This window comes from Oryzias latipes, chromosome 17 (genome assembly GCF_053564925.1).
Source record: "Oryzias latipes strain Hd-rR chromosome 17, Olatipes_Hd-rR_3.1".
NCBI classification, from domain to species: Eukaryota; Metazoa; Chordata; class Actinopteri; order Beloniformes; family Adrianichthyidae; genus Oryzias; species Oryzias latipes.
The window spans coordinates 26,719,743-26,745,207 of record NC_136253.1 but is presented as its reverse complement, the minus strand read 5'-3'; the positions used below and the strand labels follow the sequence as shown (position 1 = coordinate 26,745,207).

Genomic DNA, 25,465 nt, shown 5'->3' with positions numbered 1-25,465 from the left:
AAATTAAGCTCAAAATGCATTTCAGAGTATTTATTTATTCAAATGGTTGTGAATCAGGAGCAGACAAAAAAGATTTGTAAAAGGCTCCATTTGTGACGCTGAAAATGCACCACAAGCTCTCTGTTCCGCTCCATTCTGCATCCACTTGCAGACGAATTGATCCATGTACGTCTTCATTGACTTCACCTGAGCTGCATCTGTCTCCTCACTGCAGGCTGAACTGCTCCAATATTTTGCTGAACTAGTAATGTTTGGCTGGGGGTGTGAGGGGCTGTAAAGTAGCGGGATAGTGTTTACCGTTTTTGGAGTTTGATCAAACTAACACTAATCTCACTTTTTGTTTGTAGGTCTATGCGACAGCCACAGGAGAGGATTTTAGTCGTGAAAGTGGTCCTTATCCAGCTTCCAAAGCAGGAAATGGCTATACAGCACCTTTTTACATGCAAGGTCAGTTCAAGCTTTATCCTTTTCTTTTTTCTTGTTGTTTTTCGTCTATATGTCTAACGGCGTCTGACAAAAACAATTATTACCTCCAATTTTCTTTTCAAACCAGCAAAGCTTGAAAATTACTTTGGAAATGACATTGAGATGCGGGGGGGGACACATCAGTGTTGAAGTTTTAGGCTATTCCGTGCTGCTCAAGTGTTGAATGTTAAATCACGCTTGAATAAAGTTGTCTTAGGAATGGGAGATTTCCCATATGTTGTCACTATTGTTTTCTTCTCTGACTGTTTTTGCCCTCCCTGCTCCTTTTTTTGCTGGACGTCTGGATGACAGAAGGCCATCACACACCTTCTGATCCTTGGGGTTCGGCTGGGTCCATGGTTCAGCCTCATTATTCTGGTGTGCTGGGCAGCTCCCCCCATAAGAGTCAGCATGGTCCGTTTCCTGCCATCAACCCCCAAGACAGACTGGTGAGCTCCGTATTCACTGAGAAACTGAATGGGTAATGACTGCTTATGTTTTTACAATGTTGATATTTTTCCTTTTAAGAAGCGCCAGCCCCTGCCCCTCTCTCCACAAAATTTCCCTCTGCATGGCAGCGAAGTAAATGGTGCTCCTGCTGTCTTCCACTCTGGCTCCAGCAGCTTTGGGGTCCCTAGTCAAACACCCCCCATCGCTGGAACTGAAACCATATTGGGTAAATCTTTAATTTATAATTTTTTTTTTTACTGTTGTTCTGCTCTGGATTGGGTTTAAAAATACAGTTAAATCGAATAAACTGAATTGTGTGTGTGTGTGTATGTGTGTGTGCGTGTGTGAAGCTAATCGAGGTGCAATACCTGCAAGTTCTGGTGATGAAATTGGAAAGGCTCTGGCATCTGTAAGTAGATGTAAAATTCTCATTTATATTCTAGTGAGGATGTGCATTTTCTTCTCAAGACTTTAAATCTTATTTTGGATTTCTTTGGAGCCAGAAAATATCTATCATTTGTTTAAAAAATAAATAAATACAAAGTTTCCATTTCTATTTCCAGATCTATCCTTCCGACCACAACAGCAATGCCTTCCCCCAGTCTCCGTCTACTCCGTCTGGCTCCCCTCAGGCTGTATCAGGTGAGTGAACAATTGTAGTCATTTTTCCTGAGTCTTCAAGGTCAGTTGGCTGTTATGTATTTGTGTTTATGCAGCTCAGTCTTTCCTGTGTTTTCCTCCTGGGAGATGATAACATTTTTGAGAAACATTTTGTGTTTTTCTTCTGCCAAGCCGTGGTTGACAGTAGCTTCATTTGCTAACGTGGAGAGAATACTAAGTGGTCTGAACCTTAACTCGAGCTTTTAATACTCAACATTCAAGTATTTCCATGGGTTTAAAATACCTGTGTGTGAAATTCCATTTGAAGGTTTCACGGAGTATTTATATACTCTTTTATAACATTAGTATGTTTTTTTAATGAACTTGAGGTGTTTCCCAACACGCACACATGATTGAAGGGAAACCACACCAAAATTAAAAACAATTTCTCTGGCTTGCTGGAGAGAAGCGTTGCAGCATTTGCCGCGGTTCATTTTTGGATTTAGACTGTCTCATAATGTGGTCCCAGAATGAATGACTGTACAATGATAAGATAGAGAAGACTATGTGGGCTCCATACCATCTGTAACAGGACGCCGTGTTCTTCTGGTCAAAAAGAGTGTTTATCATCCTTGTTTGTTTGGTTGTTTTCTCACAGCACAGGGATAATCGCTGGAATGACGTTAAAAAAGCTTGAAATTTCACCCAAAACTAGAAGGTCTTCAGAGCTTCCTCCATGTTTCACTTTTGCTAGCAAAAATCTCAACTTTGTAGCTTGTGGTGCACAAGAGGTCTTTTGTTAGATTTGAGTCTTTTGGTTTTTGACTTGTCGTGCCAGAACTCCGGCTGTCAGCTTGGCTTTGTTTCCACGTCAGAAAAAGGCCTTTTTGGCTTGAGCAAAGGCTGCTCAGACCAGACTTCTCCAGACTGTAAGTGGGTGGACCACAATCCCACTGGTGTCCATTAGCTCGAAGTCAATGGCTGCAGGCCATATTGTCAGATTTTAAAGAAGCTCTGCGTGATGTGTCTTCTTCTGCTGCTTTTGGTGTCTTGACCTCAGTTTTCAGCTTTCCTCATTTCCCCGTCTTCTTACAGATTAGTGTGAAGGCCACAAGTGGGAACATCTCTGTTTTTGGTTCTTCTGACAACTGTTGTTAAAAGTACTTTGCTCTGCTTCCTCTGATTGAACTTGTATTTCCTTCAAATCCCAATTTTACACCGTTCTTCTGTAGCACTCGGGCGAAACAGCTTTTATTTAATGTCAGATTATTATTATTTTTTGCTTCTTTCAATCATAGACTGACCTTGTTGCTGTTTTTTTCCCTTTCTCCCCCAAAGTTCAAACAATTTCTTATATGCAAAAAAAAAAATAAGACTAAACCCTCAGAGTTTAAATCTCATGACAATGTGAAAAATCCAATGAGCAAAACTTCTAATTTGACTTTTTTGTTTTTGTTTTTGTTTGTTTAATTTGGTGGTTTTTAAAAAGAAGCGCTTAAAGATTCTAAGTTCTGTGTCATTTCTTTTAAACTTTGGTTCATTTGTATGTAAATTAATAAAAAAAGTCTCTCAATTTCTTTAGGTTCTGCATCCCAATGGACTCGGTCCTCTTGCCAGGCCACACCTTCGCCTAACTTTGAAGGTGGAATTCAATCTATGGTGAATGGATCGTTTTTTCTTCTTCTTCTTTTTCCTCTTAGATACCAGAGACTGAACATACTGGATCTGTAATGCTGTCTCTCATGTGGTTTTTCATCCTTCTTAGCCAAGTAAAATGGAGGACCGCCTGGAAGAAGCCATCAATGTTCTTCAGCGACATGCCAGCGGACAGGGAGGGCCAGGAATCGCTGAAATGCACAATCTGTTGTCGACAGGGTTGGGATTGCCACCGGGTTTCAGCAGTGCAGCACTTGGACTGTCCAGTCGTCTTCAAGGACTGGTGAGATATTTAAGCATTGATCTTTTCATAAAAATGTTAAAATCTAAATGTGAGATAGTCTGATAGTTTACAAGCTTCTGCTTGGATGCCATAACTAATGGAGATTTTCTCCTGCAGGCATCTAGTCACCACGAAGACTCTGTTGGTCTGCCCTCTAGTGGAGGGTTGATGCTTCACAGCCCAGCATCTGTTCGCACTGAGGGTTTTACAGGTGTGTTTTTGTGATGCTGTTTTCAGTTTTGTCACGTGTCTTACTAATGAATGATTTCTTTTTAGTCCCTTCCAATTAATATGTTAAAACTCCTTTGCTGTTTGTGTGCAGGCCTTTCTGGTAGTGTAACTCGCTCTGGTGGGGCTTCTATTAAGCGAGAAGAGAAGGAAGACGATGAGAACTGTTCCATTACAGACAAGTCAGAGGACGAGAAAAAAGATATGAAGACCCGTCTTCGAACAAGGTGACATAGGCTGAAATTTTTTCCTTTTTTTTAATTCAAAGATGTTATTAAATCTCTGAAACTATGTTGAATTAAAGAAACTTTAATTGAAAAAAAAATGAAAATCTGAAAAGCTGGAACTTTTTAAATATCAATATCACATTAGATGTAGATAAACTTTTATCAAGTTTAAAGCACAGTGTTCCTTTGTTTATTATGGGAGTTACATTCATAAAATAATCTGGAACAGGTGAAATCCATGAAGTAGCATTACAGAAGTTTTAAGGCTGCAAAGCCCCTCACTGCACACTTTACACTTTTCTCAGATAAACGGTGACATTTTCAGACTTTTCTCTGTTGTTTTTATTGTTAAAGTTTGCTGGAAAATCCAGAATAAAAGAAAATACAGACTAAAAACAAAGATCTGCTGTAGATTTAGTAAACTGATTGCATTCTGTAGAGAAGACAAGGCACGGAGGAGACATGTTAAAGCATGCAAAATGACTGAGAAAAAATGTGAGGCCACGAAAGATGAAGCACACTATAGCAAGTGACCATTGTACTTCTCAAAACAGGTTTAAATTCTCTCACATAATTCAAATCTATGTACAGTGGTCCTCACCTTATCGCGGTTTGCCTTTTGTGATGTAGGATTTGTTTCAGTGCCATTTTAATTGCTTTTTGTCTTCAAACAGCGCACTGTGTTCTGCTTCTTGATCAGCTGTTGACCTTATCCATCAATCCGTCATCATCTGTACAAAACGCGTTTAGTTTGCCAAATCTACACATATCTCCAATCACAAGCACAATTTTTTTTCAGTCTACAATTTGCCACATTTTCATAAATATTCAATTATGAGGAAGTTTTGTTTCCATTCTATAATACTGCACTTATTTTTCTATGAAGGTTTAAACTTTGAGAGTTTAAACAAGAAAGAAGTGTTAAAATGTTCATGTCTGTCCGAGAAAAGTGTCTTAAGTGTGTAGGGAGGGGTTTTACAGCCTTAAAACATCTGTAATCCTACTATAGGATTTCATCCACTGCAGGTTATTTATGGAAAATAGTAAATGGTGTATACTTTATAAGGCCCAAAGCAGCTCCACTGCCGAAAACCGGCACCAGTCTTCCACCAAAGGGAAGGTGGCGTTCAGTGTCTTTCTCAAGGATGCTTTGACATATGTGCGGGCAAGGCGGGAATGGAACCTGCAGTCTTCTGATCAGAGGTCGACTACCCTACCGCTGCACCACAGGGAATAAACAAGGGAACACTGTATTGGAAGTTGACTTTTACACAAATACTTTGTTCCACCGAAGCAGATTAAGGTTCTGTCAAGTTTTTATTATTTTGTAGCAGTGTTGTTGTCATAATGCTTTGGATTATAGATTTATGATTTACTTTAGGAAAGAAAAACAGCTTAACTCTGCCCGTACTGTGTGTCCTTCCCTCCTCATCCCATGAACCGTTCACTAGTTTGGATAGTGAGAATGATGATGAAGACCTTCCCGTGGAGGTCAAGGCGGAGCGGGAGAAAGCACGGAGGTTGGCAAACAACACCCGTGAGCGGCTGCGCGTGCGGGACATCAACGAGGCTTTTAAGGAGTTGGGCCGCATGTGTCAGCTCCATCTGAGCTATGAGAAACCGCAAACCAAATTGATCATACTGCAACAAGCAGTCAATGTTATACTCAACCTGGAGCAGCAAGTTCGAGGTCAGTGGGTGTCCAGGGTGACAGGAAGTGGAGGGGAAGGGTCTCGATGCAAATAAAACTCCTACTCAGCTTCACTTTCCAGCTCCTGTCATGTTTGTCTAAATTCATCCAAATGTAGTTTTATTTACCTCTATGGAAATGAACCTAAAAATGTATATTTTTGCAAGTTGTCAAAAAAAATGGTCCAAACTGAAGACATGAGACGAGAAACTGAAGCTGTGTGATGGTTTTAAAGGCGCCCTTTAAGCCTGTCTGCCTTTAAACACACTGTGCTTGTCTAATGTACTGTCATGCTTTCACACCTGTTTACTTTAAAACACATTTTAGTACTCGATTTGCTTTTCTCCCTTTTATTTTTTTTTTACTAAACGTTAATTTTCTGTCTTTTGTTTTCGCTTCAGAATCAAACATACACATTTAGTTGGTCTTTATTGATTGTCGTCATTAACTAACATGCATTTCTTTGAACTGCTTATTGTGGGTTTTTGAGCACAAGCTCTTCTGGTTAATGCCATCCTCTCTAGAAACCCCACTCCACTGATATTCTCTAACGTTTTTTATTTTCTGTTTTCAGATGGAAACAGAATGTTTATGGAAAAAAAAAAAAAACCCAACCAATTCACAAACATTTAAACCGATTACAATGGGAAAACAATCACAGAAGCAGAATATTTCTGCTCTTTGCTTGTGATCAGTAGCCTTCATAAATATTATGCAGCGTGATTTGTGCAACAATTTTGTGTCCTCTGCCTCTCTTGCTGCTGGACGCTTGTTCAAACCTGTGTTCATATATTTGATGCTCCTGACACGTTTGGGAGGAGCTACTGTCTAAAGTCTTTAGCCTGATAGCTACATGGACGCACTGACTGATTATCTGCATGTCTCTTATCCAGTCAATGCATGGAAGACATGGATGATGTTGAGAGATCAGGTTTATTTATTTTTGAGGAGCTCTATCAAAAACTCTCCTCCCTGTCTGGGTTCATAAGATCATTCAGAGACTCTCCGTACAGTGAGGTTCACCGTCTTAATGCCGTAGCTGCGGTCACTTTCAGTCCCTTTTCAATTCTTCACCAAAGTTAAGATATTTGAACTTTGACAACAGCACAGCCTGAGATGTGCTGCTGCCAGACCACCACACCTGATGCTCAAATCCCACCGCAGCCCCTTTGATCGCGTCTGCACATTGACTTTACATTGAAAGTGACGCCCCTGCTACGGGGGGGGGGGGGTTTCAAAATCTAACCTTTGAAACTCTAGAGTTAAGAGTTGCTCTCTGATCTCTCCGGTGAATCTCATTGGTCCGTCTGGTTTTGTTAGTACGTTTAGTTTATGGCATCAATCATTTTAGTAAAAATTCTGCATTTGTTTTTCTGCATATATTAATACAACTTGTTGTGATGGATGTGAATATTACTGACATATTTATTTTCAGAATATTTTAGAAGCATAGGTTTGCACCAAACTTGCTGTGGTTTTTGTATTTGTGAAAGAATCTCCATCATTTAGTTGAATCTGCAGGTGATGCGTCAGAAAGACTCGAGTTAAAGTGATGCAAATTCGATTGTGTTGCTGTTTGACGAAGAGTACGGTATATTCTCTTGATTACCACTGTAGTCGCCTGTTTAAATGCACTTCCTGTTTAAATGTCGACCATTAGTCAGCAACAAGTATTTGATTGACAGAGTCTTTGCAGTTTTGCGGGATCATTCTCTAAACAAGGACAAACCGGAGAAGAGACGTCCTTTCCTCTTGTCTCCAGAGTTTCAGAATGTGAGCTGAGACGATGCACTAAAGGATTTCGGTTACAGATTTATAGGTTTGCTCAAATGCAAGTGTGTTAACCCTCACATGCAGATTCTGATCCTAATTACTGTGGTGTGCTCACACAGCAGTGTTCCCATCATTGTAGAGGCGTCCATGCTCATTCTGCGTTCACTCCTGTTTTCTCCTTTTTCTGCGTGACCTCTGCTTTCAGGTGTTCAAGCTTTGAAACTAATCGACATCTTTCTTCACATTCAGATAAATGCATCGTCATGTGATGTATTTATTTTTTCTTTGTCATCTCTTCTTCTCTGTGGTTGTTTGTCCATCCTGCATTTGGCAGAGAGGGTTGCTTCCTTTTTTCTCCAGATCTTTGCTGGTTGGTAACCACATCCCCTCGACTTCCATGTTGGACCAGATGACCAAAACATATTTTGCCACGTTACGTTTATGACATTGTTTGAACAATCCGTTACATTTAAAGCGAGCACTTTTTTTAAGCGTTTATTTGGTTTCCTTGCCCCTCATTCGTTCTCCTGGAGTTCAGCCCACCTCTGCTCAGATCTTCTCATTAGCAGTTTGAAACGGAGAAATGAATAAATATGTCAGGAAACTAAGAATTTCCAAGACTAAAATATTTTTATTAAGTCCAATTTGACGAGATGGAATGATGGTTTTGGTGGAATTAGTTTAGGTCTAGAATGGGTGGTGTATCGGGTTTGTTAACCAGCCCCTCCAACCCCTGCCTTTCGCTGCAGCCTTGTCACAGTGACTGATGAGAACCTGACCGCTGAGGAGAAGGAGCAGAGGGAGCGTGAGCGCCGCCTAGCTAACAACGCTAGGGAGAGGGTGCGCGTTCGTGACATAAACGAGGCCTTCAGGGAGCTGGGCAGGATGTGTCAGGTCCACCTGCAGAGCGACAAGGCCCAGACCAAGCTTGTGATCCTGCAGCAGGCTGTCCAGGTTATTCTGAGCCTGGAGAAGCAGGTGCGAGGTAGGTCAGCCAGAAGATTTGATCAGACATCCAACGTCTTCTCTTGAAGCTTCAGATTTGTTCATACATCACTTATTTTGGGGTTTTTTTCAAAGAAAAGGAGAAAGTTGAGGAAGTATAATCCTAAATCCCTTCTCTGCCAAATGCATGAAGTTCATTTCCACACTCTTATATTCCTGTATTTCTGTCTTATATTGTTGTTTTACTCTAATAACTGGATAGACCCCTTGCATGTGATGTTGCAGTCCCTGCGTGAACACCAGCTCTGTCATTTTGGGAACCAAACTGTGGGAGTCAAACAGAGACAGTACTGCTGTGTCAGCCTCTGTCGTGTTCACTTGACCGTCTACTTTTGATCCGTTGTCTCTGTGTTGTCTGCAAGACAAAATGAAGGGCTGCCGGGTCTGCCACAGATCCGATCCCACGTCTGGTGTCTTCTCTGTCGGGGAGCAGGACGGCCGTCGGGATAAGGTTGCAGTGTGCGCATCAAAAGACTGGGTTCTTTGGTGTTGAGAAAAAACAAAAAACATTCATTTTCCAACAATGCAATGAGTTTCAATGGCATTAATATTACAATAATAATTGATCATCCACGTGGTGCAGGTCAGGATAATGGAGACCGCCACATTCAGGCTCTGCAGGAATCTGTGATACTGCTTTAAGATAACGGAAATGTGTAACCAAAGGTCTACCTGACACAAATGTTCACTACAGTGTGTGCTGGCATCTGTAGGCTGCCACCTTTCCTGTTCGACTGCGACCACGCAGCGTTTTCTGTCGTCATCCCGTAGAAATCGCTAAAATGAGACGCTTGAATTAGGAGTTTTTCCCGTTTTTTCAACCAACAGCAATGCATGCGTACCACAATGAGTCTGGTGGCTAATTTTCTACACCGAAGTCCGATTTGACCCGTTGAATGTATCAAAACCATGTGCTTGACTACGAAATTGGCAGACAACAGCATGTGACATCACTGCAAGGGGTCTATAGTTTAATATATTCTGAATTTCAATGGACATTTCTACTGAAAAAATGACATTTTCAAACTGATTTTTTATTCTATTTTAATTTTTTAAGAGCGCAATTTGAATCCTAAAGCTGCTTGTCTGAAGAGGAGAGAGGAGGAGAAAGTTTCAGGTGTTGACCCTCAGATGCAGCTCACCGGCGGCCACTCGGCTCTAGGAGGGGATGGAAACAATTCTGTGAGCCATATGTAATCCTCAGGTCAGTGAAGATTTGTATGCAATGTTTGTCACTCATTTCTATTTTTATTTATCTAATCTAAATGTTTGTATTCTTTTCAGTTCCTGTTGATTGTACAGCCTTCATATCATGTGGCCTTATCTGTCATTTTCATGCATCTCAGTGTGGGTAAATCAAGCACACATGCACACACTGACTCAGCAGGCGGCCACATTCCAGGACTGGAATTCAAGCACAAGAAACTTACACACACAACAAAAGGTGTATAAAGAAGAAAAGTTCCAATTATGACAACTGAGGACTTTGTTGAACACCAGGATGCTCTTAAAATGACATTTTTGTAGTAAAGTTGCTTTATTCCTGGGAGCAAGTTTAGCCTGGATCAAATAGTTTTTGGATCAACTTCTCATGTGAGCAGAGTTCGATTTATATGGACGAATAATTATCGGCATTCCCTACAGAAAAAGAGGTCTTACATTTTTGGTATACAGAGGGAGGATTTATATCTTGTGATTGAAAAAAGCTTGGTCATTGTGCTTTAAAAAGGCTACACACTTAGTATGTGATTTGAAAAAAAAAAGAACTTTTTGTAAGACTGATTCAAAAACTGACTGGTGTTTTGGATTTGCTGGTATTTTTCTTGGATTTCTTTCAGTGGCCGATCGTGTGCAACAGTCAAATGTGTTACTGGGACTATTTATTGCTTGTTTCATTTGGCTGCGGATCCCAGTCTCCACTTTTAAAAGTCTTTTGTTTCTGTCACTTCCATGCAAGTGAAATAGAAAAACCGGCGGAGAGAGTCGCCACCACCGAGGGAAACCCAGGACTCGGCATAAATACTGGATCCAAAGTGAGGCTGAATAAGTTGGCCCAGTCCTCCCTCACAGAGGCTGTTGTTGGACTTTCTTCACTATTGTGAAGTTCCTTTTGCTCCGACCCACATAGAGCCAGCATCGGCCTCTTGCCCCACGTCCTTCATTTCCTCTGATCCAAGAAGAACTCGTGTTGGAGACAAATAAGTATTGAAAAGGGATCACAAGTGTTACCGTTACCTTTGGGAGAATTCTCACTTTTGCCTGGTTGCTCTCTGTTGACTTCTTGTCCCTCTACCCTATTGAACAATGTGGAACCTGTTATAAGGATCTTCCTTTTTTTGGATAATTTATATATATACAGTTTTTTTATTTTATTTTTTACTTTTGTAACATAGTTGTAAGAGGTTTTCTTGTGTCATTTGTCTTATATTTTTCTTTGTTACATTGTTTTAATGTAAGAGGACTCAAAATTAGCTTCCAGGAACAAACTGGTGTTTTCTTTGGTGCCAGAGGCTTTGAAACATTAAAATTGATGACCTTATTTTTATGTTTATTATCATCACATGTTGTGATATTGTGTTTTTTTTTTCTAAACACAAAACATGTTAGAGCAGTTGCAATTGGATTGTTTTTTTTGCACACTGCCTAACATCCAGCTGGCTGATGAGCCGTATAAGTTTAAGGTAGAGGCGGACAAAGTGGCCACCACACTTTTAACTTTCAGTAAATGATGAACTCCCCGTTGACTCTGAAAGGATGGCCTTGGTCATTTTCCTCCCTTTGGAACTTGATGATTTCTTTCTAGTGCCTGATATGTGTTTGCAACATGTTAGAGAACGTTGTATTCATTTTTTTGAAAAAAAGAAAAGTACCTTCTCGTATTACAGATGTGGATAAATAAGTTTACTTCAGTGGCATCTGTTGAATGAAGAAATATGCTCCAGTGTATGCGTGCCATTTGTTCACTGAATAATAATGTGGTCTACAACTTTGACACTTATTGTAATAAAAGTTTATTTCCCATTTTTATGATTTTTTTTTAAGAATGTGATTATGATTTTTTATTTCTGGATTGACCTGTGTGCTGAAATACATGTCACAGTGTAGTCGTTTTATATTACAAGCTTATTTGTAACAATATTTGTTAGTTGATCCCAATTCTGACTTAAGGACAGCCCTCTGATCTAGTTTTCTTTATCGGCTACCTAAACCCAGCTACTAAAGACTTTTTTTTCATAAATCATAAATCTACATCAATATAGCCTCTAAGATAACACCTGTGTTTTTGGTTTATTTGTTTGTTGGTTGGTTGTTTTTTATTGCTTTGTTTGGTTAAATGTTAATTGTGTTGTCCTCTGTGAAAGATGACCTGCAAGAGTTATGTCTTCTCTCATGTTTGAGGACAAAATCTATCTATGGTTTGTCTTCAAAGTGCCTCAAGTTTGCTATTTTTATATATATATATAAATAAAATAGATATCAAGAACTGTTGTGTACATAACAGTGTAGTAGCAATAAATGTTCCAGTTTTAATAAAAATGTCCTTGTCGGGTTATTTTTTACTATTAATATTGTTCATTTACCTATGTAAAAAAAAAGTTCTGATTTAGTGTTGTGTATACATGCTGCTCATCTTTATTTGCGTTTAGTGAGATGATAATTTCGCTTTTATTTTGTAATCCGTGCCTGTACCGGAAGTGATTGGTGTGCATGCGCACTAGTAGGTTCTTTTTAGTGAGGCACGTCCTGTGTTGGAAGGGCATCTTTGCTTTATACCAGCATGCTTGGCAAAGTAATTGGACAGAAATATGTAGCCATTGCTAAGTCATGGTAAGTTGATTTTACTTTTTGTCGTTAGCTAAAAGAAACGTGTCTTTAACGATGTGGACCTTAGCTAGCTCGTGTCCAACGTTAGCTGTTAGCCTAGAGGTCACAGGAGCTATGTGTGTATGTGCTAAATCTCATGATTTTTCACGGGCTAATAATGACTGAAACGAGAATCTGCAGAGCGGATTTTCTTGTACAGCAATTATTGGTTAATGAGAAGAACTCGATAAATGTCAATGAAATTTGCCTCGAAACGACACTAAATTGTAAATACACATTTACAACTTTCAAGTTTAAACTGCCTCACCTCAGTCGCAGAGATCTATGAAATTTAGCTTTTTCAAATCCCTTTTGGTAAGTTTAACTGCAACATTTCACTTTTTAATAAAAGTCGATACTTTTTTGTGTGTCATTTTAAAAACTAATAGTTAATTCGTAACGTTTTTTCTCACACTATGGTGTGAACTCATAAAGTAAAAATGTCAATTTTTTTTAATTGGCTGTAGAGAAGAAATATCAGATATTTTGTATTTTTTTATAAAAATATAAGTGACTTCAAACAATAAACAGAAAACCCTTCATGTGTAGGGTTTTAAATGTCATTGTTGTGGGTTGTTATTTGTGGCGATCAACACATTTTTTTACTCGTTTTGCATCAATCATTAGGATTCATTGCTTTAAAATAAAATGCATGCATTATATAATTCAGAAAGTGAACTCAAACCTCTTTTTATCTCTCATCTGCAGGTTACCCACTATGGCTGTTTGGGGCACAACAGGAGGTGTAGCCCTGGTCTACTTAACAGACTGGAGGCTGATTTTGGATTATGTTCCTTACATCAATGGCAAATTCAAAAAGGATGACTAAAAGAGGTGTGAGGTAGGTCATAAGTGTGGCAGAGATGCTGCTTACTTACTAAACTGAACGTCTTTCATCTTTGCTCTGTTGCTTTAGCTGACGGTGGACGCTGCTCATTGGTACATAACTTCCCACACTCGTTACAGTGGATCTTTCAGCTAAGATAAAATAATGGCTGTTAGAGAACATATTTTATAAATATATTCATGAAATATTAACTTTTTAAGGGAATTCTGTTTGGTGTAAGCCGATTTTATCAGAGTTTACAGTTCTACAATTTGATTCAATTTTCAAATTAATACGACTTTAATTAATATTGGTTTATCAATCTATTATTCTAAAATCGTGTTTTTTAATTTTTAATAACTAATGATTTAAATTATTGCAAAAAAAATTAATTATTGCACTAAATCTGTGCGCAGATGTGTGCAAACAAGCATTTATTAGTATATGTAATCAGAATAAAGCTTTATGTTCAGACACACTTATGGTCTTATTGGTGGTAAATGATGGTCAAAGTGCTCTTTCAACAAATCTTGGACTGCAGAAAAATACAAGACTGCAACAAATAATGTGATCGACTGATGAATGAAAGAAAAAAACTTCACATCACCAAAAGGAGAAGACATGCCAGCATTTTAGCACCACTTCATCTGTTTGTGGATGAATTGTACCTGCAATAACACCTCTTACCTCTAGAGGGCACCTCAGGCCACAGCTGCTGAAACCTGCAGAAGAGCAGCAGCTGAGAAACATTCTGGTTATTTTTTCTTGTTGTAGTTTTATGTAGCAAAGTAGAAGGGGGAAAAAAAGTCTGTTCTATAAAACACTAATGTTTTATATTCCTAGTTTTTCACCGAAGAAAATGTGCTTATCATGTTCATCCTTTTAGGTATTTAGGTTTGGATGTGCAGCTTTTATATTCAACTAATGCATGCGCACATATTTAAAACACAAATTCTTAAAAACACCAAACATTTGGGACAAAGTTATAAAAAAATGGGAAAAGTGTAAATGTCAAAGTCAAGTCTATTACAACTTTAAATACGTGGTACTTTTTTTTATATTGCCACATTGTTAATATGAAATGTATCATGTTTTTTTTTGTTTTCTCTCTACAGATTACTTTTTTTTAGGTCTCAGATTTCGGACACAATCCCATATTTGGTCTCCTGATGAGGAAGTTTGCAGGATTCCATCGTCTTCATCCAGCTCCTCACTCAACGTTAAACTGTTTATTAACATTTGCCAAAATGTTTTTGCCATCGGATGTTTAATAATCGTCTGCTGTTGTCAACATGGATGAAAAAAAAGGAAAATAAACTACAGACATGATTCTGCTTCTTCTGACTGCTTGGTGTGAGATCTGCTGTTTATTTAGCTGACCTGTGTTACACGGGTTACATTTGTTTCCTGGTTTTCATACAAAATTAAAATGATTACATTTATTCCGTTTTGGTTGTGTGTAATTCTTCTTGTGCGCAATGGTTTATTACAGCCTACCTACCTAGAATAGATCACACTGAAACCTTTATTCTGTTATTACTGATGTCTGGAAAATTCTACAAAACTATAATTTGTTGAAGAATTTTGCTCCAACAACACTTATTATTTTTCAAGATATAAAAGTGTGGTAAGAAAATGTACGTAAATATTCAAACTGTATTTCTAGATTTAAATATATTTCATTTCAAATTAAGATTTTTTTTTTTGATTACTTAAAATGTTCAAATTTTTATTTCACTTGACTAGAGTATTCTTACATTTTATTTAATAAATATTTTCTTTGTTAGAAAGTACAGCACAGAAATTTGAAAGCGGTCACGTCTGGACTAGTTTACATATCAGCGCATGGATTACAGTGATTTTTGGGTTATTTGCCCTGGCGGAGTGATCTTTGTTTGCTAAAGTCCTGACAGCGGTAACGACAGCTAAATTAACAGACTGTAAATTCATGATTGCATTTTTAAAGAAGAACCCCGTTTTCTGCTCACTTTGACCTCTTCACTATTAAAAATAAGAACCAAGACAAAGCAGACATTCATGGCAATGGAGAGGAAAAGGTAGAATGTTTCTAATATTTGTGGTTGCATGATTTGGGACTTTGGAGAAATTCACGCGTGCGTACATCTGTTTTGTAGTTTCCAGCAAATTTACAGATGTCTGGATTTTTTCTCTCGATGTTTCTTGGGCACAAATGTTTTGTGTGTGTCGAGTGTGTAAGTAAAGGTGCATGTCGGGATTATGAACCGCGGCTTCCAAAGTTCTTAGCTGGGATCATGGCGTTCCGGTCGCTGCTAGCTTGATTAGCTTGCTAAGTTTCATTGTTTACACACGCTTGACTTGCAGCGCGCGGGGCCAGGTGTCACGCCGAATTCTGTGACCCATGCTCTGCCGTTTCCGCGACGTCCGTGCCTTTTACTTTACTGAAAGTGCTAAAAGTTGTGGACTTTCCGCGCCTGTCCTCAGAATTCAGAGACAGTGGCTGCAAACTTTGAACATGTTAAGTTACTGTTAAGTTAATGAACCACAGATCATACGCTAACAATTGAGGCCTTATGGGTAATATTTTTAATCCTGTAATAAAGAATCATTATAAACAGATACGATGATAATAATCAGTTTTTTAAGGGTTTAAGAAAAACCTTAAAGTTGTATTGATATTAAATTAAAGATTAATTAATCAAAAAATAAATTAAGCAAACACTAACTTGTTGAGTTAACATAAAATATACAAACATTATAGGAAGAGACAGATGTGGATCAAAACTAACAGGTTAAGTGATTTCACTGTGTTATTTATTTGATGAATATTCGTCTTTGTTAAAAACACCCAGTTCCAATAACAATACCTCGATTAAAGAGTAATGAATTATGCCCCAGTCCCTTAAGATATTAATGTTGATGATTTATTTTCTGCCTCTAGTCTGCCCGTGAGACGTGTTCTCAACAAGCCAGCGATATTCCGCAGTGACCCTCGTCTGGATGCCACTGCCAGCCTCTCCAGGGGTGGACGCTCCCTCCAGCCCAAAGCACAGCCCAGCAGGCACAAACATCTGTATGACGTAAACCATCGGGTCAAGGTGGGCGACAAACTCTCTTCTTTTTTGTTTGAGGGTTCTGCGATAATCAACTGTAAACAACTTTTAACAGACAAAAACTTTGTCAAAGGTTGTATGTAATGGTTTGCCCCACTTTGCAAAAAAACAATAGCGTTTAGATAATAGTTTGACACTGATAAGGTTTAATATATGGATGTGTGTCGTGTGTGTGTATGTATATATGTATTTATAAGGCTTCGATCAAAATGTGCCACAGTTGGAAAATCTGTAGAAGGCTGGACTGTCTTTATTTTGTCGTGAATTTATTCCAGATTAGAAACAATATTCTAAAGAAAAACTGGAATGTGTCTTCATAAAATAGTTAAAGACCCACTCCAATCGACATCTCTTTTTGGTGGTTAAATCCCAGCATTTCCTGGTCTGATCACTGTTTCATCTATTTTACTAGTGGTCCCAGTGGTCTTTCAGTCAAGACGATAGCGTTTTTATCCAAAATCAAAAGCCCTGTGTCGTTTTTCTAGGACATAGTCTCTGCAGAGCAGCACTAGTTCACTGGAAGTTTGTGTTGTGAGCGGGACTATTGGCGCAGAGGAACCCCAACCCTCCCTTCCCAATGCTGAGAGCTCTCTGTTTACACTCTCTCCTGCTAGCTTACACACCTCACAACCCTAACCTAACAGCAGAGCAACAGAAATGGCGAGCAATAATAGCTCCAAAATTGCTCGCCATTTTTGTTGCACAACTAATGTTAGCTTGGGGTTGTGAGGGGCTGTAAGCTAGTGGGAGAGAGTGTAAACGGAGAGCTCATGGGAAATAAAGCCGAGGCGTCTATGCCAACAGTCCCACCCACATCTCAGGGAAGAACTCCGGCCGTTCTTGAGAAAAAATGTCTTAGAAAATGCAACAGGTTTTCTTTTAATTTAGCCTAAAAACATCATAATTCTAATTAAAAGACCACTGGGAACGCTTTTACAAGAGACCCAAAGATGATCGGAGTGAGTCTTTAAAAACACCAATAACACAAATTCATAGGAATGGGTCTTTAAGTATTTTAGGAAATCTGCAGTGATTAAATGAGCAGTCATACAAAGAGGATTTTCAATCCTAAATAAATAAATTCATATATCTTTGTGTTGTCCATGTCATGATGGTGCAGCATCATTTTGGGAACATGAATCGGGTCGGCAAGAGTTCTATGTTTATTCTGTTTTCAATACACGGGCTAATTTCAGATTTAAAAAGCAAACAATGTGCATTGGAAATACTGCAATATATTATTTGTAACAATAAGATATTCCTTTACTTTGTAATAAGCAGCTTGTGCTCTTACTTTCACATCAGCTCCAGATGTTTGAGAGTCTAAAACACTAAGACTTTCTTTTCAATTATCTGCTTCAATTGACCAAATCTCTGGTACAATGTGTTCTCACATGAAACATGCTTCACACATAATAGCTCTGCTCATAACACAGCTCACATCTAACAGTTAATCGGAAAAACAAATCAGTTATTTTAATATAGAGAGATAAAGACAAAGAAAAAAAGCAACTTTTGTGCAAAAACTTGTGTGTTTTGAAGAACTCAGAGTAACGGCTTCAAAAAAGATGCAGCAAATTTTTAAGACACAATTTATTCTGGAATAAGAGAGCAAACAATAGAAGACAGTGGTTTGAAGCTTGAGGATTAACGTGTCCTGATAAAAATGTTTGAAAATTTGACGATAATTACATGTTTTATTTTTGAGCTCACTTGTTTTGTAAGTCTGGTGTGTCATCACTTGACAGTAAAACGGATTCCTTCTAGAACGAACATTTAGTGTGCAGATGTTAGTCTGGGTTATGGTTGGACAAATTCACATTTAGACTCAATTGGCTGAACATCTGCCTGCTCTCACATCTGTAATAACTGTTCAACTCATCTCATCAGGGAAGTCTGTTAGAAAAAAGACTAAACCCTACTTTTTTTCATCATTAACAATATTTCTACACAAAAGACATTTGTTTACTTAGTCCCTTTTTATAAACTTTGTGGACTGAGCAAGCTTAGTAGAGATTAAGTCAGAGATGAGCAGTCTCGTCATTAGAGTGTGCAACCTCCTTTTAGGCCGTTAGAACGTCCTCACATGCCTTCTGGCAAAGAGTCATTAAATGTCATGAGACCTGAACAGTAGCCACAGTATTTGAAGCCTCTCTGCTCTGCAGTGATGGATGAATCACCCTGGAACTGCTGTTGAGTGAAAAGATAAAATCCTAATCAATACCCCAAAATTCGTATAGTAAACCCTTATTTATGAGTTTATTTGTGCACTAATTTTTTAGTCCAGTATCATTCTATTTATTTATTTATTTATTTATTCATTCATTCTACTTATTTTTTCAGAAAAAAGTCCAGTATTATAGAATAAGTCCAGGGTCTTATAATAATGAACTTATTTTTCTATGAAGGTTTGAACTTTGAGACTTTAAGAGAGAAAAGTGTGTTAATGTTCATGTCTGTCTGAAAAAGTGTCTTAAGTGTGTAGTGAGAAGTTGTGCGGCTTTAGAACATCTGCAGTTATTGATTAAAAAAGTTGACTTCTTTGCAGATTCCACTTATTACAGGTAATACTTAACGTTACTCCTGCGAGAAACGAGGGACCAAAACGTCTCTAATGCTGGCAGTCTTTAAGAAAACTGTTCATCATAGCTCTGCTGATTCCAGAGCAAAACGGCACTGAATCATTTAATCCAGTTCCGTGTTGTTCTGGGCACTTTCCCATGACATTTTCTGACGTGTTAGCCCATCCTTGAATTATGATCATTTCCTATAACGGCCACAGCTCTGAAACGGAGCGCTCCCATGTCTGAACAACATAATCCATTAATTGTGGTAAATGTGATATTTTGCTGTGAGTTTAAAATCTACGCAGTTACAGCTAAAGTTACCGGTTTAACTTAATGCTATGTTCACACTAGACTCTGAAATGCACATTTGAGCGACCGCTTCCAAGGACAATTCGATGTAAACACGCGCATATGCATGTTTGGGGCTTCGCTACACAAGTTTTATGTCTGTTTGCGGGCTCCAGTTCAAAACATGTGGCCTTTGAATTCGCCCTATATGTTTAACCAGTTGAACTTTGACCTATCAGGGACTTGGATTTGGTTGTGATGTATGAGTAGCGTCCCTTTTCATTCACAGAAGGGCTAAATGTTTTAAAATCTGTCATTTAGGAGAATTTAATGATCACGGTTTGTGCCCGGCCAGAATCTAATGACACCTAGTCTTTCATATATCGGAACAAAAAGTCTGGAGTGAGATTTGCTCCACTTTGACATTTTCACACCAAGCCTCTTCCAACTGTAGGTACATGCACTAGTATCGGGTAGCGACAGACCTGTGTGAACACCATGGGCGTGTCCGAATTCGAGGCCTGCGTCCCTCAGTGGCCGCGGGCTTCCCGGGTGACGTTGGCCAGGTCCTTCGTCGAGCGGGCAGGCCGGATGTTAACGGCTGTGAATTTGGACAAGTCTAGCCTTTAGATAATCCAGCCGTTACATCGGCGAATGTCCTGTCGCCTAGCAACCGTGAGTCCCGAACAGAGAGAATTAGTGAAGCACGCATGGAGCTCAAAAGTTTCCTGGCTTATTTGATCCAACTTTTAATCTTGGAGGTGTAATTATCTCCAACTCCGGTTCCCGCTTCACAGTCGACCATGGTTGTCAGAAAATCTCCAGGTTCTGCCGCAATGCATCTTGGGATATAAACAGCATAGAAGGATACACCAGACCAATCCTTGAAATCTGGGAAAAGAAGGCCGTATTTGAATTTGGACAGCACTTGTCACGGCGCTGTGATGTAAGCAGCCTACAAATGCAGCCCAGGACGAACACAGCCCTTGAATTTGGACACAGGCCATATGCTGAAATCCTGCTGAAAAACCAGCGCTCAGCGTGTTCTTGAACACACCACGCATGCCCAGTGTGACCGTTGCTTCAGATTAACATCAGGAGTTTATTCTATTTTTGAGTTTAGAGGGAGATGTTTACTCAATCCAAGTCTGTGCTGACAAACCTGCAGTAAAACAAGGAGTCAACAGTGCAAATGCCCGCATGAAGCTTCAGTTTCATCTTGAGGACTTGTTATCGTTTAGTCTGACGGCGGCTTCTCTTCCAGATCAAGCCTGATTTGAACACAACGCTACCCGTCCGACAAACCGCTTCCATCTTTAAACAGCCGGTGACCAAAGTGACAAACCACCCCAACAACAAGGTGAAGACAGACCCTCAGAAGGCTGTGGATCAACCCAAACAGGTAAGTCAGAGGCTGAAGGAAAACCTCCTGCTCCCTCCCTCTAATAAGTGTTTTTTTCTTTACCACTAAAGAATGTCGCTTGTGGATAATTTTCTGCTAAGTTGTGGTCAGGCTGGTTGGTGTGCTATTATTAGCATGTGCTGGTGACATGCCCCAGTTCAAGTGCATGAACAGACACGCTCGTCTTCTGTTTAATGTTCATCATTAGTTGTTCTGGGAAAGGAAGCTGAGCGGCTTGAATGCTTTCGATGTAGCAGAGGAGCCGGTGAAATCTATGGATCTTCCCAAAGGCCTCCAGGGTAAGAGCAGCACACTCTTTGTGCGTCCTTTAACGCGGCCGTCCACTAACCCACAGCGCCGTGTTTTCCTAGGTGTTGGACCCGTTTGCTCAGACAGAACGTTGCTCTCTGCCATCGCCAGCTCCCTGCACACCAGCCCCGTGCCCATCACCGGGCAGCTGACCGCTGCTGTGGAGAAAAACCCCGGCGTGTGGCTGAACACGGCGCAGCCCCTCTGCAAAGCCTTTGTAGTGACCGATGACGACATCAGGTAGGATTCATTCTCATTCACACCTAAAAGTGGGTTTCTTGGCCCACTGTCAGACAACACTGTGAACATTACTCAGCAGGAAAAGTCTGTTCATTGATTTTAGGCATCTCAAGACATGACATAAGCAAATAAAAAAAACAATTTATTTGACCTACATTTGGAATTTTAGCAGATTCCAAGTGTTTCTCTGAAATAAATCCTTTAATTAAAGCGTAGCTGCCATGTTTTTTCTGGAACTGTAGGACATGGAAATCAAAGTCGCACGTTCTCCTCTCAGGAACAAGGAGCCTCAGAGAAAAGGGAGACAATGCTCTAAAACGGGGCTTCATTTTTACACAGTAGATACGTGCTAGAATTAGGTCTCAGAAACAATAAGCTCTTTGTTTTCAGGTATAACATTTTTATGTAAACATTCAGAAGAACATGAATTTTAAATCTGTGTATTAAAGATCCCCTGCGATCATCTTTGGGGCTATTTTAAAAGAGTTCCCATTGTGCGTGTGTGTGGGGGGGTGATCAAGCTAGTGGTCCGCTCAGCTCATTATTCACGTCACAAATACGATCTTTTCTAAACAACATTTGTTTATCTGCTCCTGATTCACAACGATTTGAATAAAGAGATACTCCGAAATGCAATTTTGAGCTTAATTCTTGTTCTAAATGCCCCCGTCACCAGAAAAATGCCACAAGAACATGTTAAAAACACTGTTTTAAATGCATTCATATTATACTCTTGCAGTTACAGCTTTGGCACTGCACTGATGTTGAGTCAGTGTTCCTGTAAATGCAACGTTGGATTAAAAAGATGCGTTGCTTATTTATTAACCAAAAATATACAACTGAGGGTCATCACCAGAGAATATTGACCTAATATTGACCCTTAACCAAATTTCAGGCAAACTTTGGTTTCTATTTTGGTTTAGAAAACATTCTGGTTGAAATTTGACATAATCCAAAGGCTAAAAACACTTTAATAGAAACTTTGTCCTGTTAAATGCTGCAAGAAGTGCAGCTAGTTATTCAGCTGTGAAATATTGTATTGCAGACTTGTACTGATTTGTTTTCATTTTATGTAATTTCCTTTCAACGTACATCATGCATTTTTATTTTGTTTAAATTTTCCATTATTCTAACTAAATCTTATGCTTTATTTTTTTTAAAAGATGCATATTTATTCAAAATTTTGTGTAAACCTTTTATACTCAGGCTGTATCGAGATGCTTCCCGCTGAAACAACTGCATTGAAATTTGATTTCTTATGTAAATCGGACATATAAAGTCTGTCTTAACCTCTTAAGACCCGAGCTAATATGTGAGCTAAACCGTCTACACACACACACGCACACACACACTCACTCACAGGGCCATTCACTACTCTGCTAATATAAGCCAAACTGTGGCGTCCATGCATGTGGGCGCCAGGCCTTGAGGCCAAAGCGAAATTAAATTTAGGCAAACTCTGATCAAGAATATGTGAAATTAGTTGATTTTATTTTGTTCCAATAATACACTTATAAATTCATTTTAAGATATGAATTAATAGAATGCAATTAAATTATACATAAATGTAATTCATAAATAAAACCTTTAAGAAAAATAATAAAAAATTACAATGATCCAATAAATCAATATTCATTAAAGACATAAACAAACCAAAAGGGTCCCACAAAGCTGAGTGTAAATTTAAAGAATAACTGCTAAATGTAAAAAATGTTTACTAAATGTTTATTATTAGTTGTTTATAGTAATAGTGATGTTCATTAATAAAGGTGAAGACATAAAAATAACTATGTCTTAACTCCAACTGAATTTTCTTTGGCGTGGAAAGCCTTTGACGTGTTTCCTTTGAAAGGCCTTTGCAGCCTAATGACATTATAAGTAGACAGAGGCTGGTTTATGGTCGTCCACTGCTCTTCCTGTTCTTCTGTGCTGAAATCAGCAGTGGACCTTGTCCTCTTAGCATCTGCATTCTCAGAGGATCCTAAAGGTTGAAGCAGGCTGCCGACCTCGCTTCCACCTCCTTCACCCACGGCTTACTTTAAAACATGACACTTTGGTCCTGTTCAGTAGTACAACATGTTTGTATTCATTCATTAAATGCATGAATATATGTTAAAAAAAAGGCTTAGATTTTCCAAACAAAGTTCACTCTACAGTTTTCAGCTGGATACAAAATAAAACCAGTGTATTCCTTCACATTTTATTCATTACTAACATTTAAAAAGCTTTTATAGAAATAGTCTTAGAAATGGTTTCACGTAAAAAAAAAATCTCTGTCGCTAAGATACATCAGCCATAAACTGCTAGCACAAATGGTGTTGTTTGTATTACTTCTGAGCTCGCATATTCTGTAAATCAAGCTGCAAAAACATTTTCTTTCTTCTTAACATGGTTCTTTTTAGACCATGTTAAGATGTGCAGTTATGAATCTCCCGAGATGTTGAAAGGAAAGCTAATCTTTAAGAGATGTCCTTTTGCTAGCTGTAACTCTGTTGTGCGTGTTTTGATCTAAGGAAACAGGAAGACTTGGTGCAGAGTGTGAGGAGACGGCTGGAGGAGGCCCTGATGGCTGATTCTCTGGCTAATGTGGAGTACGCTGCTCCTGATGCATCGGTGGACAAAGTGGAGGAGAAGACTGACCAGGTGGACAAGGAGAACTTATAGTCCAGGTATCCGAAAACGCCTTTTTAGAATTGATTAAAGTCCCACTCTGATCATCTTTTGATCCATTTTAAATGTGTTGCCAGGGGTTATTTAATTATAAGTATACAAATTTTAGCCAAAATCAAAAACCCTGTGTCGTTTTCTTGGACATAGTTTCTGCAGAGCGGCAGGAGTTAATTAGAAATTCACCTGAGTTGGAGGCTGGACCCTTGGCTCAGAGCAACCCCAGACCCTCTTCCCGTCACCCATAACTCAGGGTTCCCTGTTGACACTCTCTCCCACAAGGTTACAGCCACTCACACCTCCAACCTAACATTACTGGGACAACAAAAATGGCGAGCAATATCGGAGCTATCCAACCGTACGGTTTTGAGCCAGATGCCAATAAAACCAAAATCTAAATGAATCTAGCCATCTACAAGTTTTAAAAACTGTTTTTAACTGTTTTTATTTGGTCTTGGGATGATTGTTTTAGACGGTATATGCTTTTTGTCTTTAATGTTTTTATATATATATATATATATAAAAAACCTGTGAACACTTTGTGACTTCTGCCTGTGGAAGGTGCTATAGAAATAAAATATACTTACCGGTACTTACTTACAAGTTGATGCATCAGATGGATCAGTGCAGGAAGCTTGTGGGTGCTCAGTGTTCTATATACGTCATGAATACAGCTTTTGTTTTGTGTCCACTCCTGATTCACAGCGATTTGAATAAAGAACTACACAGAAATGAAATTTTGAGCTTACAGAATTTTCTTTCTATGTGTCCTCAGTCATCAGAAAAATGCCACAAGGACATGTTAAAAAAAGAAAAATTTTCATCATAGTAGAGTGGGCCTTTAACTCTACTTTATTCCTGTAGTCTAACTTAACCGTATGTCTGTTTCTTTCACAGGTTGGACATGTGTACTGGTAACGTTTTTCAGATTTTTTTTTTTTACTCCACACAGGATTTCATACACACCTAAAGAATTTGTCCTAAAACAAAGACATTCTACAGATTTCAATAACCTAAACAGTTTTTTTTCTTGGTTCAAGTGGTTGTGTAATCCTGAAAGGGTGCTTCAAGTTTCTGTTTACCTCTACTAATGCATGGCAGCTGTGGATGGTGCTTAGTACAAGGCAGTGTTACTTTAAGTAAATGACTGTTTCAATTCAATGCTGAAGGTGCAAACCATATGTATGTGAAGGTCTTTGTGTATTATAATGTTCACGTTGGTTCTGAGAAGTGTGTATATTTTTAAAATTGTTATCCCAGAACGTGTTTCTGTATCTTCTGCCGACACTGTAAGTGGTGTTTGAAACACAGAGCAAACTGCAGTATTTTTGTATTTGTGCACGGCACTCTTGTTGTGATGGTGAAAAAAAGTTTGCAGTTGGGTCCTTACAGCGTGGTTGTGGTTCTATCTTATGATAAGCTGAATTGTTTTATTCTTGTTTTTTGTTTTTTAAGTTTAAATTGTTTCAGAAAATGTGTGCATCCAACTATGTACCACTGTCACTGAAAAATAAATGCAGCTTCTTAATGATTGATGAAGTTTTTCTCTTCTTTTTTTTAATTGATGCATAAAATATGGCTAAAAATAGGTTACTTTGAGTTCCTTTATTGATCCCACAAAGGGGGGATTTCATTTTTACCTTAGCTCTAATAAAAACAGAAGAAAAATAATAAATAACACAAAAAATACAATGGGTGTGTAGCTGTGGATTATTGTACTTGAAGTGTCAGGGGAACTTGTTTTTTCTTATCCGACTGGTGATAGAATTGAGAATCTTCATAATTCGACTCTTTGAGTCCCTGTTTGTGTTTGAAATTATTCGGTCTGGAGTT

The 25,465-nt window shown here is 38.8% G+C and overlaps 3 protein-coding genes and 1 long non-coding RNA gene across 13 annotated transcripts in view; 3 read left to right on the top strand and 1 right to left on the bottom strand.

The window, feature by feature from the left end:
• Positions 1-11,914, top strand: part of tcf3a (transcription factor 3a) — a 31,906-nt gene extending 19,992 nt beyond the window's left edge. For 3 of the 7 annotated variants that reach the window (XM_011486621.4, XM_078933990.1, XM_011486624.4), the window contains 12 exons: positions 348-447; positions 778-914; positions 994-1,141; positions 1,266-1,324; positions 1,479-1,557; positions 3,098-3,174; positions 3,281-3,454; positions 3,572-3,665; positions 3,777-3,909; positions 5,361-5,599; positions 9,435-9,581; positions 9,662-11,914. In XM_011486621.4, coding sequence (XP_011484923.1) covers positions 348-447; positions 778-914; positions 994-1,141; positions 1,266-1,324; positions 1,479-1,557; positions 3,098-3,174; positions 3,281-3,454; positions 3,572-3,665; positions 3,777-3,909; positions 5,361-5,599; positions 9,435-9,574 — 1,380 coding nt within the window. In that variant the 3' untranslated portion in view covers positions 9,575-9,581; positions 9,662-11,914. Of the gene's footprint in view, positions 1-347; positions 448-777; positions 915-993; positions 1,142-1,265; positions 1,325-1,478; positions 1,558-3,097; positions 3,175-3,280; positions 3,455-3,571; positions 3,666-3,740; positions 3,910-5,360; positions 5,600-8,121; positions 8,358-9,434; positions 9,582-9,661 lie in introns of those variants that run through there. The other 4 variants (XR_013650412.1, XM_011486623.4, XM_011486622.4 and 1 more) reach the window with 4 other exon arrangements.
• Positions 8,521-19,634, bottom strand: LOC144986920 (uncharacterized). 2 transcript variants are annotated; one of them, XR_013650800.1, is made up of 4 exons: positions 13,755-13,802; positions 13,120-13,219; positions 9,050-9,154; positions 8,732-8,858 (listed from the first exon to the last, which is right to left on the bottom strand). It is a non-coding gene; the product is annotated as an uncharacterized LOC144986920 (long non-coding RNA). The 2 variants fall into 2 exon arrangements; XR_013650799.1 differs by lacking the exons at positions 13,120-13,219; positions 13,755-13,802 and adding an exon at positions 19,500-19,634 and having other exon boundaries at positions 8,521-8,858.
• uqcr11 (ubiquinol-cytochrome c reductase, complex III subunit XI) lies at positions 12,073-14,509 on the top strand. Its single transcript, XM_004079185.5, has 3 exons — positions 12,073-12,205; positions 12,950-13,082; positions 14,183-14,509. The coding sequence occupies exons 1-2, from the start codon at positions 12,156-12,158 to the stop codon at positions 13,068-13,070; spliced, it is 171 nt and encodes a 56-aa protein (XP_004079233.1). The 5' UTR covers positions 12,073-12,155; the 3' UTR covers positions 13,071-13,082; positions 14,183-14,509.
• mbd3a (methyl-CpG binding domain protein 3a) lies at positions 14,920-25,165 on the top strand. 3 transcript variants are annotated; one of them, XM_011486704.3, is made up of 7 exons: positions 14,920-15,124; positions 15,988-16,144; positions 20,279-20,416; positions 20,625-20,715; positions 20,788-20,965; positions 23,479-23,634; positions 24,530-25,165. In XM_011486704.3, the coding sequence occupies exons 1-6, from the start codon at positions 15,105-15,107 to the stop codon at positions 23,627-23,629; spliced, it is 735 nt and encodes a 244-aa protein (XP_011485006.1). In that variant the 5' UTR covers positions 14,920-15,104; the 3' UTR covers positions 23,630-23,634; positions 24,530-25,165. The 3 variants fall into 3 exon arrangements, with proteins under 3 accessions (XP_011485006.1, XP_078791812.1, XP_078791814.1); XM_078935686.1 differs by having other exon boundaries at positions 14,959-15,124; positions 24,585-25,165; XM_078935688.1 differs by lacking the exon at positions 24,530-25,165 and adding an exon at positions 23,783-23,969 and having other exon boundaries at positions 14,959-15,124.
• Positions 25,166-25,465: the final 300 nt, after the last annotated feature.

What these genes read in the sequence shown, in the direction of transcription:
- uqcr11 (XM_004079185.5), top strand. Translation starts at nt 12,156, where the DNA reads ATGCTTGGCAAAGTAATTGGACAGAAATATGTAGCCATTGCTAAGTCA. An exon ending in GTAGCCATTGCTAAGTCATG is followed by an intron (nt 12,206 to 12,949) that starts GTAAGTTGATTT and finishes TCTCATCTGCAG; the next exon opens with GTTACCCACTATGGCTGTTT.
- mbd3a (XM_011486704.3), top strand. Translation starts at nt 15,105, where the DNA reads ATGGCAATGGAGAGGAAAAG. An exon ending in CTGTGGATCAACCCAAACAG is followed by an intron (nt 20,417 to 20,624) that starts GTAAGTCAGAGG and finishes GTTCATCATTAG; the next exon opens with TTGTTCTGGGAAAGGAAGCT. An exon ending in TCTTCCCAAAGGCCTCCAGG is followed by an intron (nt 20,716 to 20,787) that starts GTAAGAGCAGCA and finishes GTGTTTTCCTAG; the next exon opens with GTGTTGGACCCGTTTGCTCA.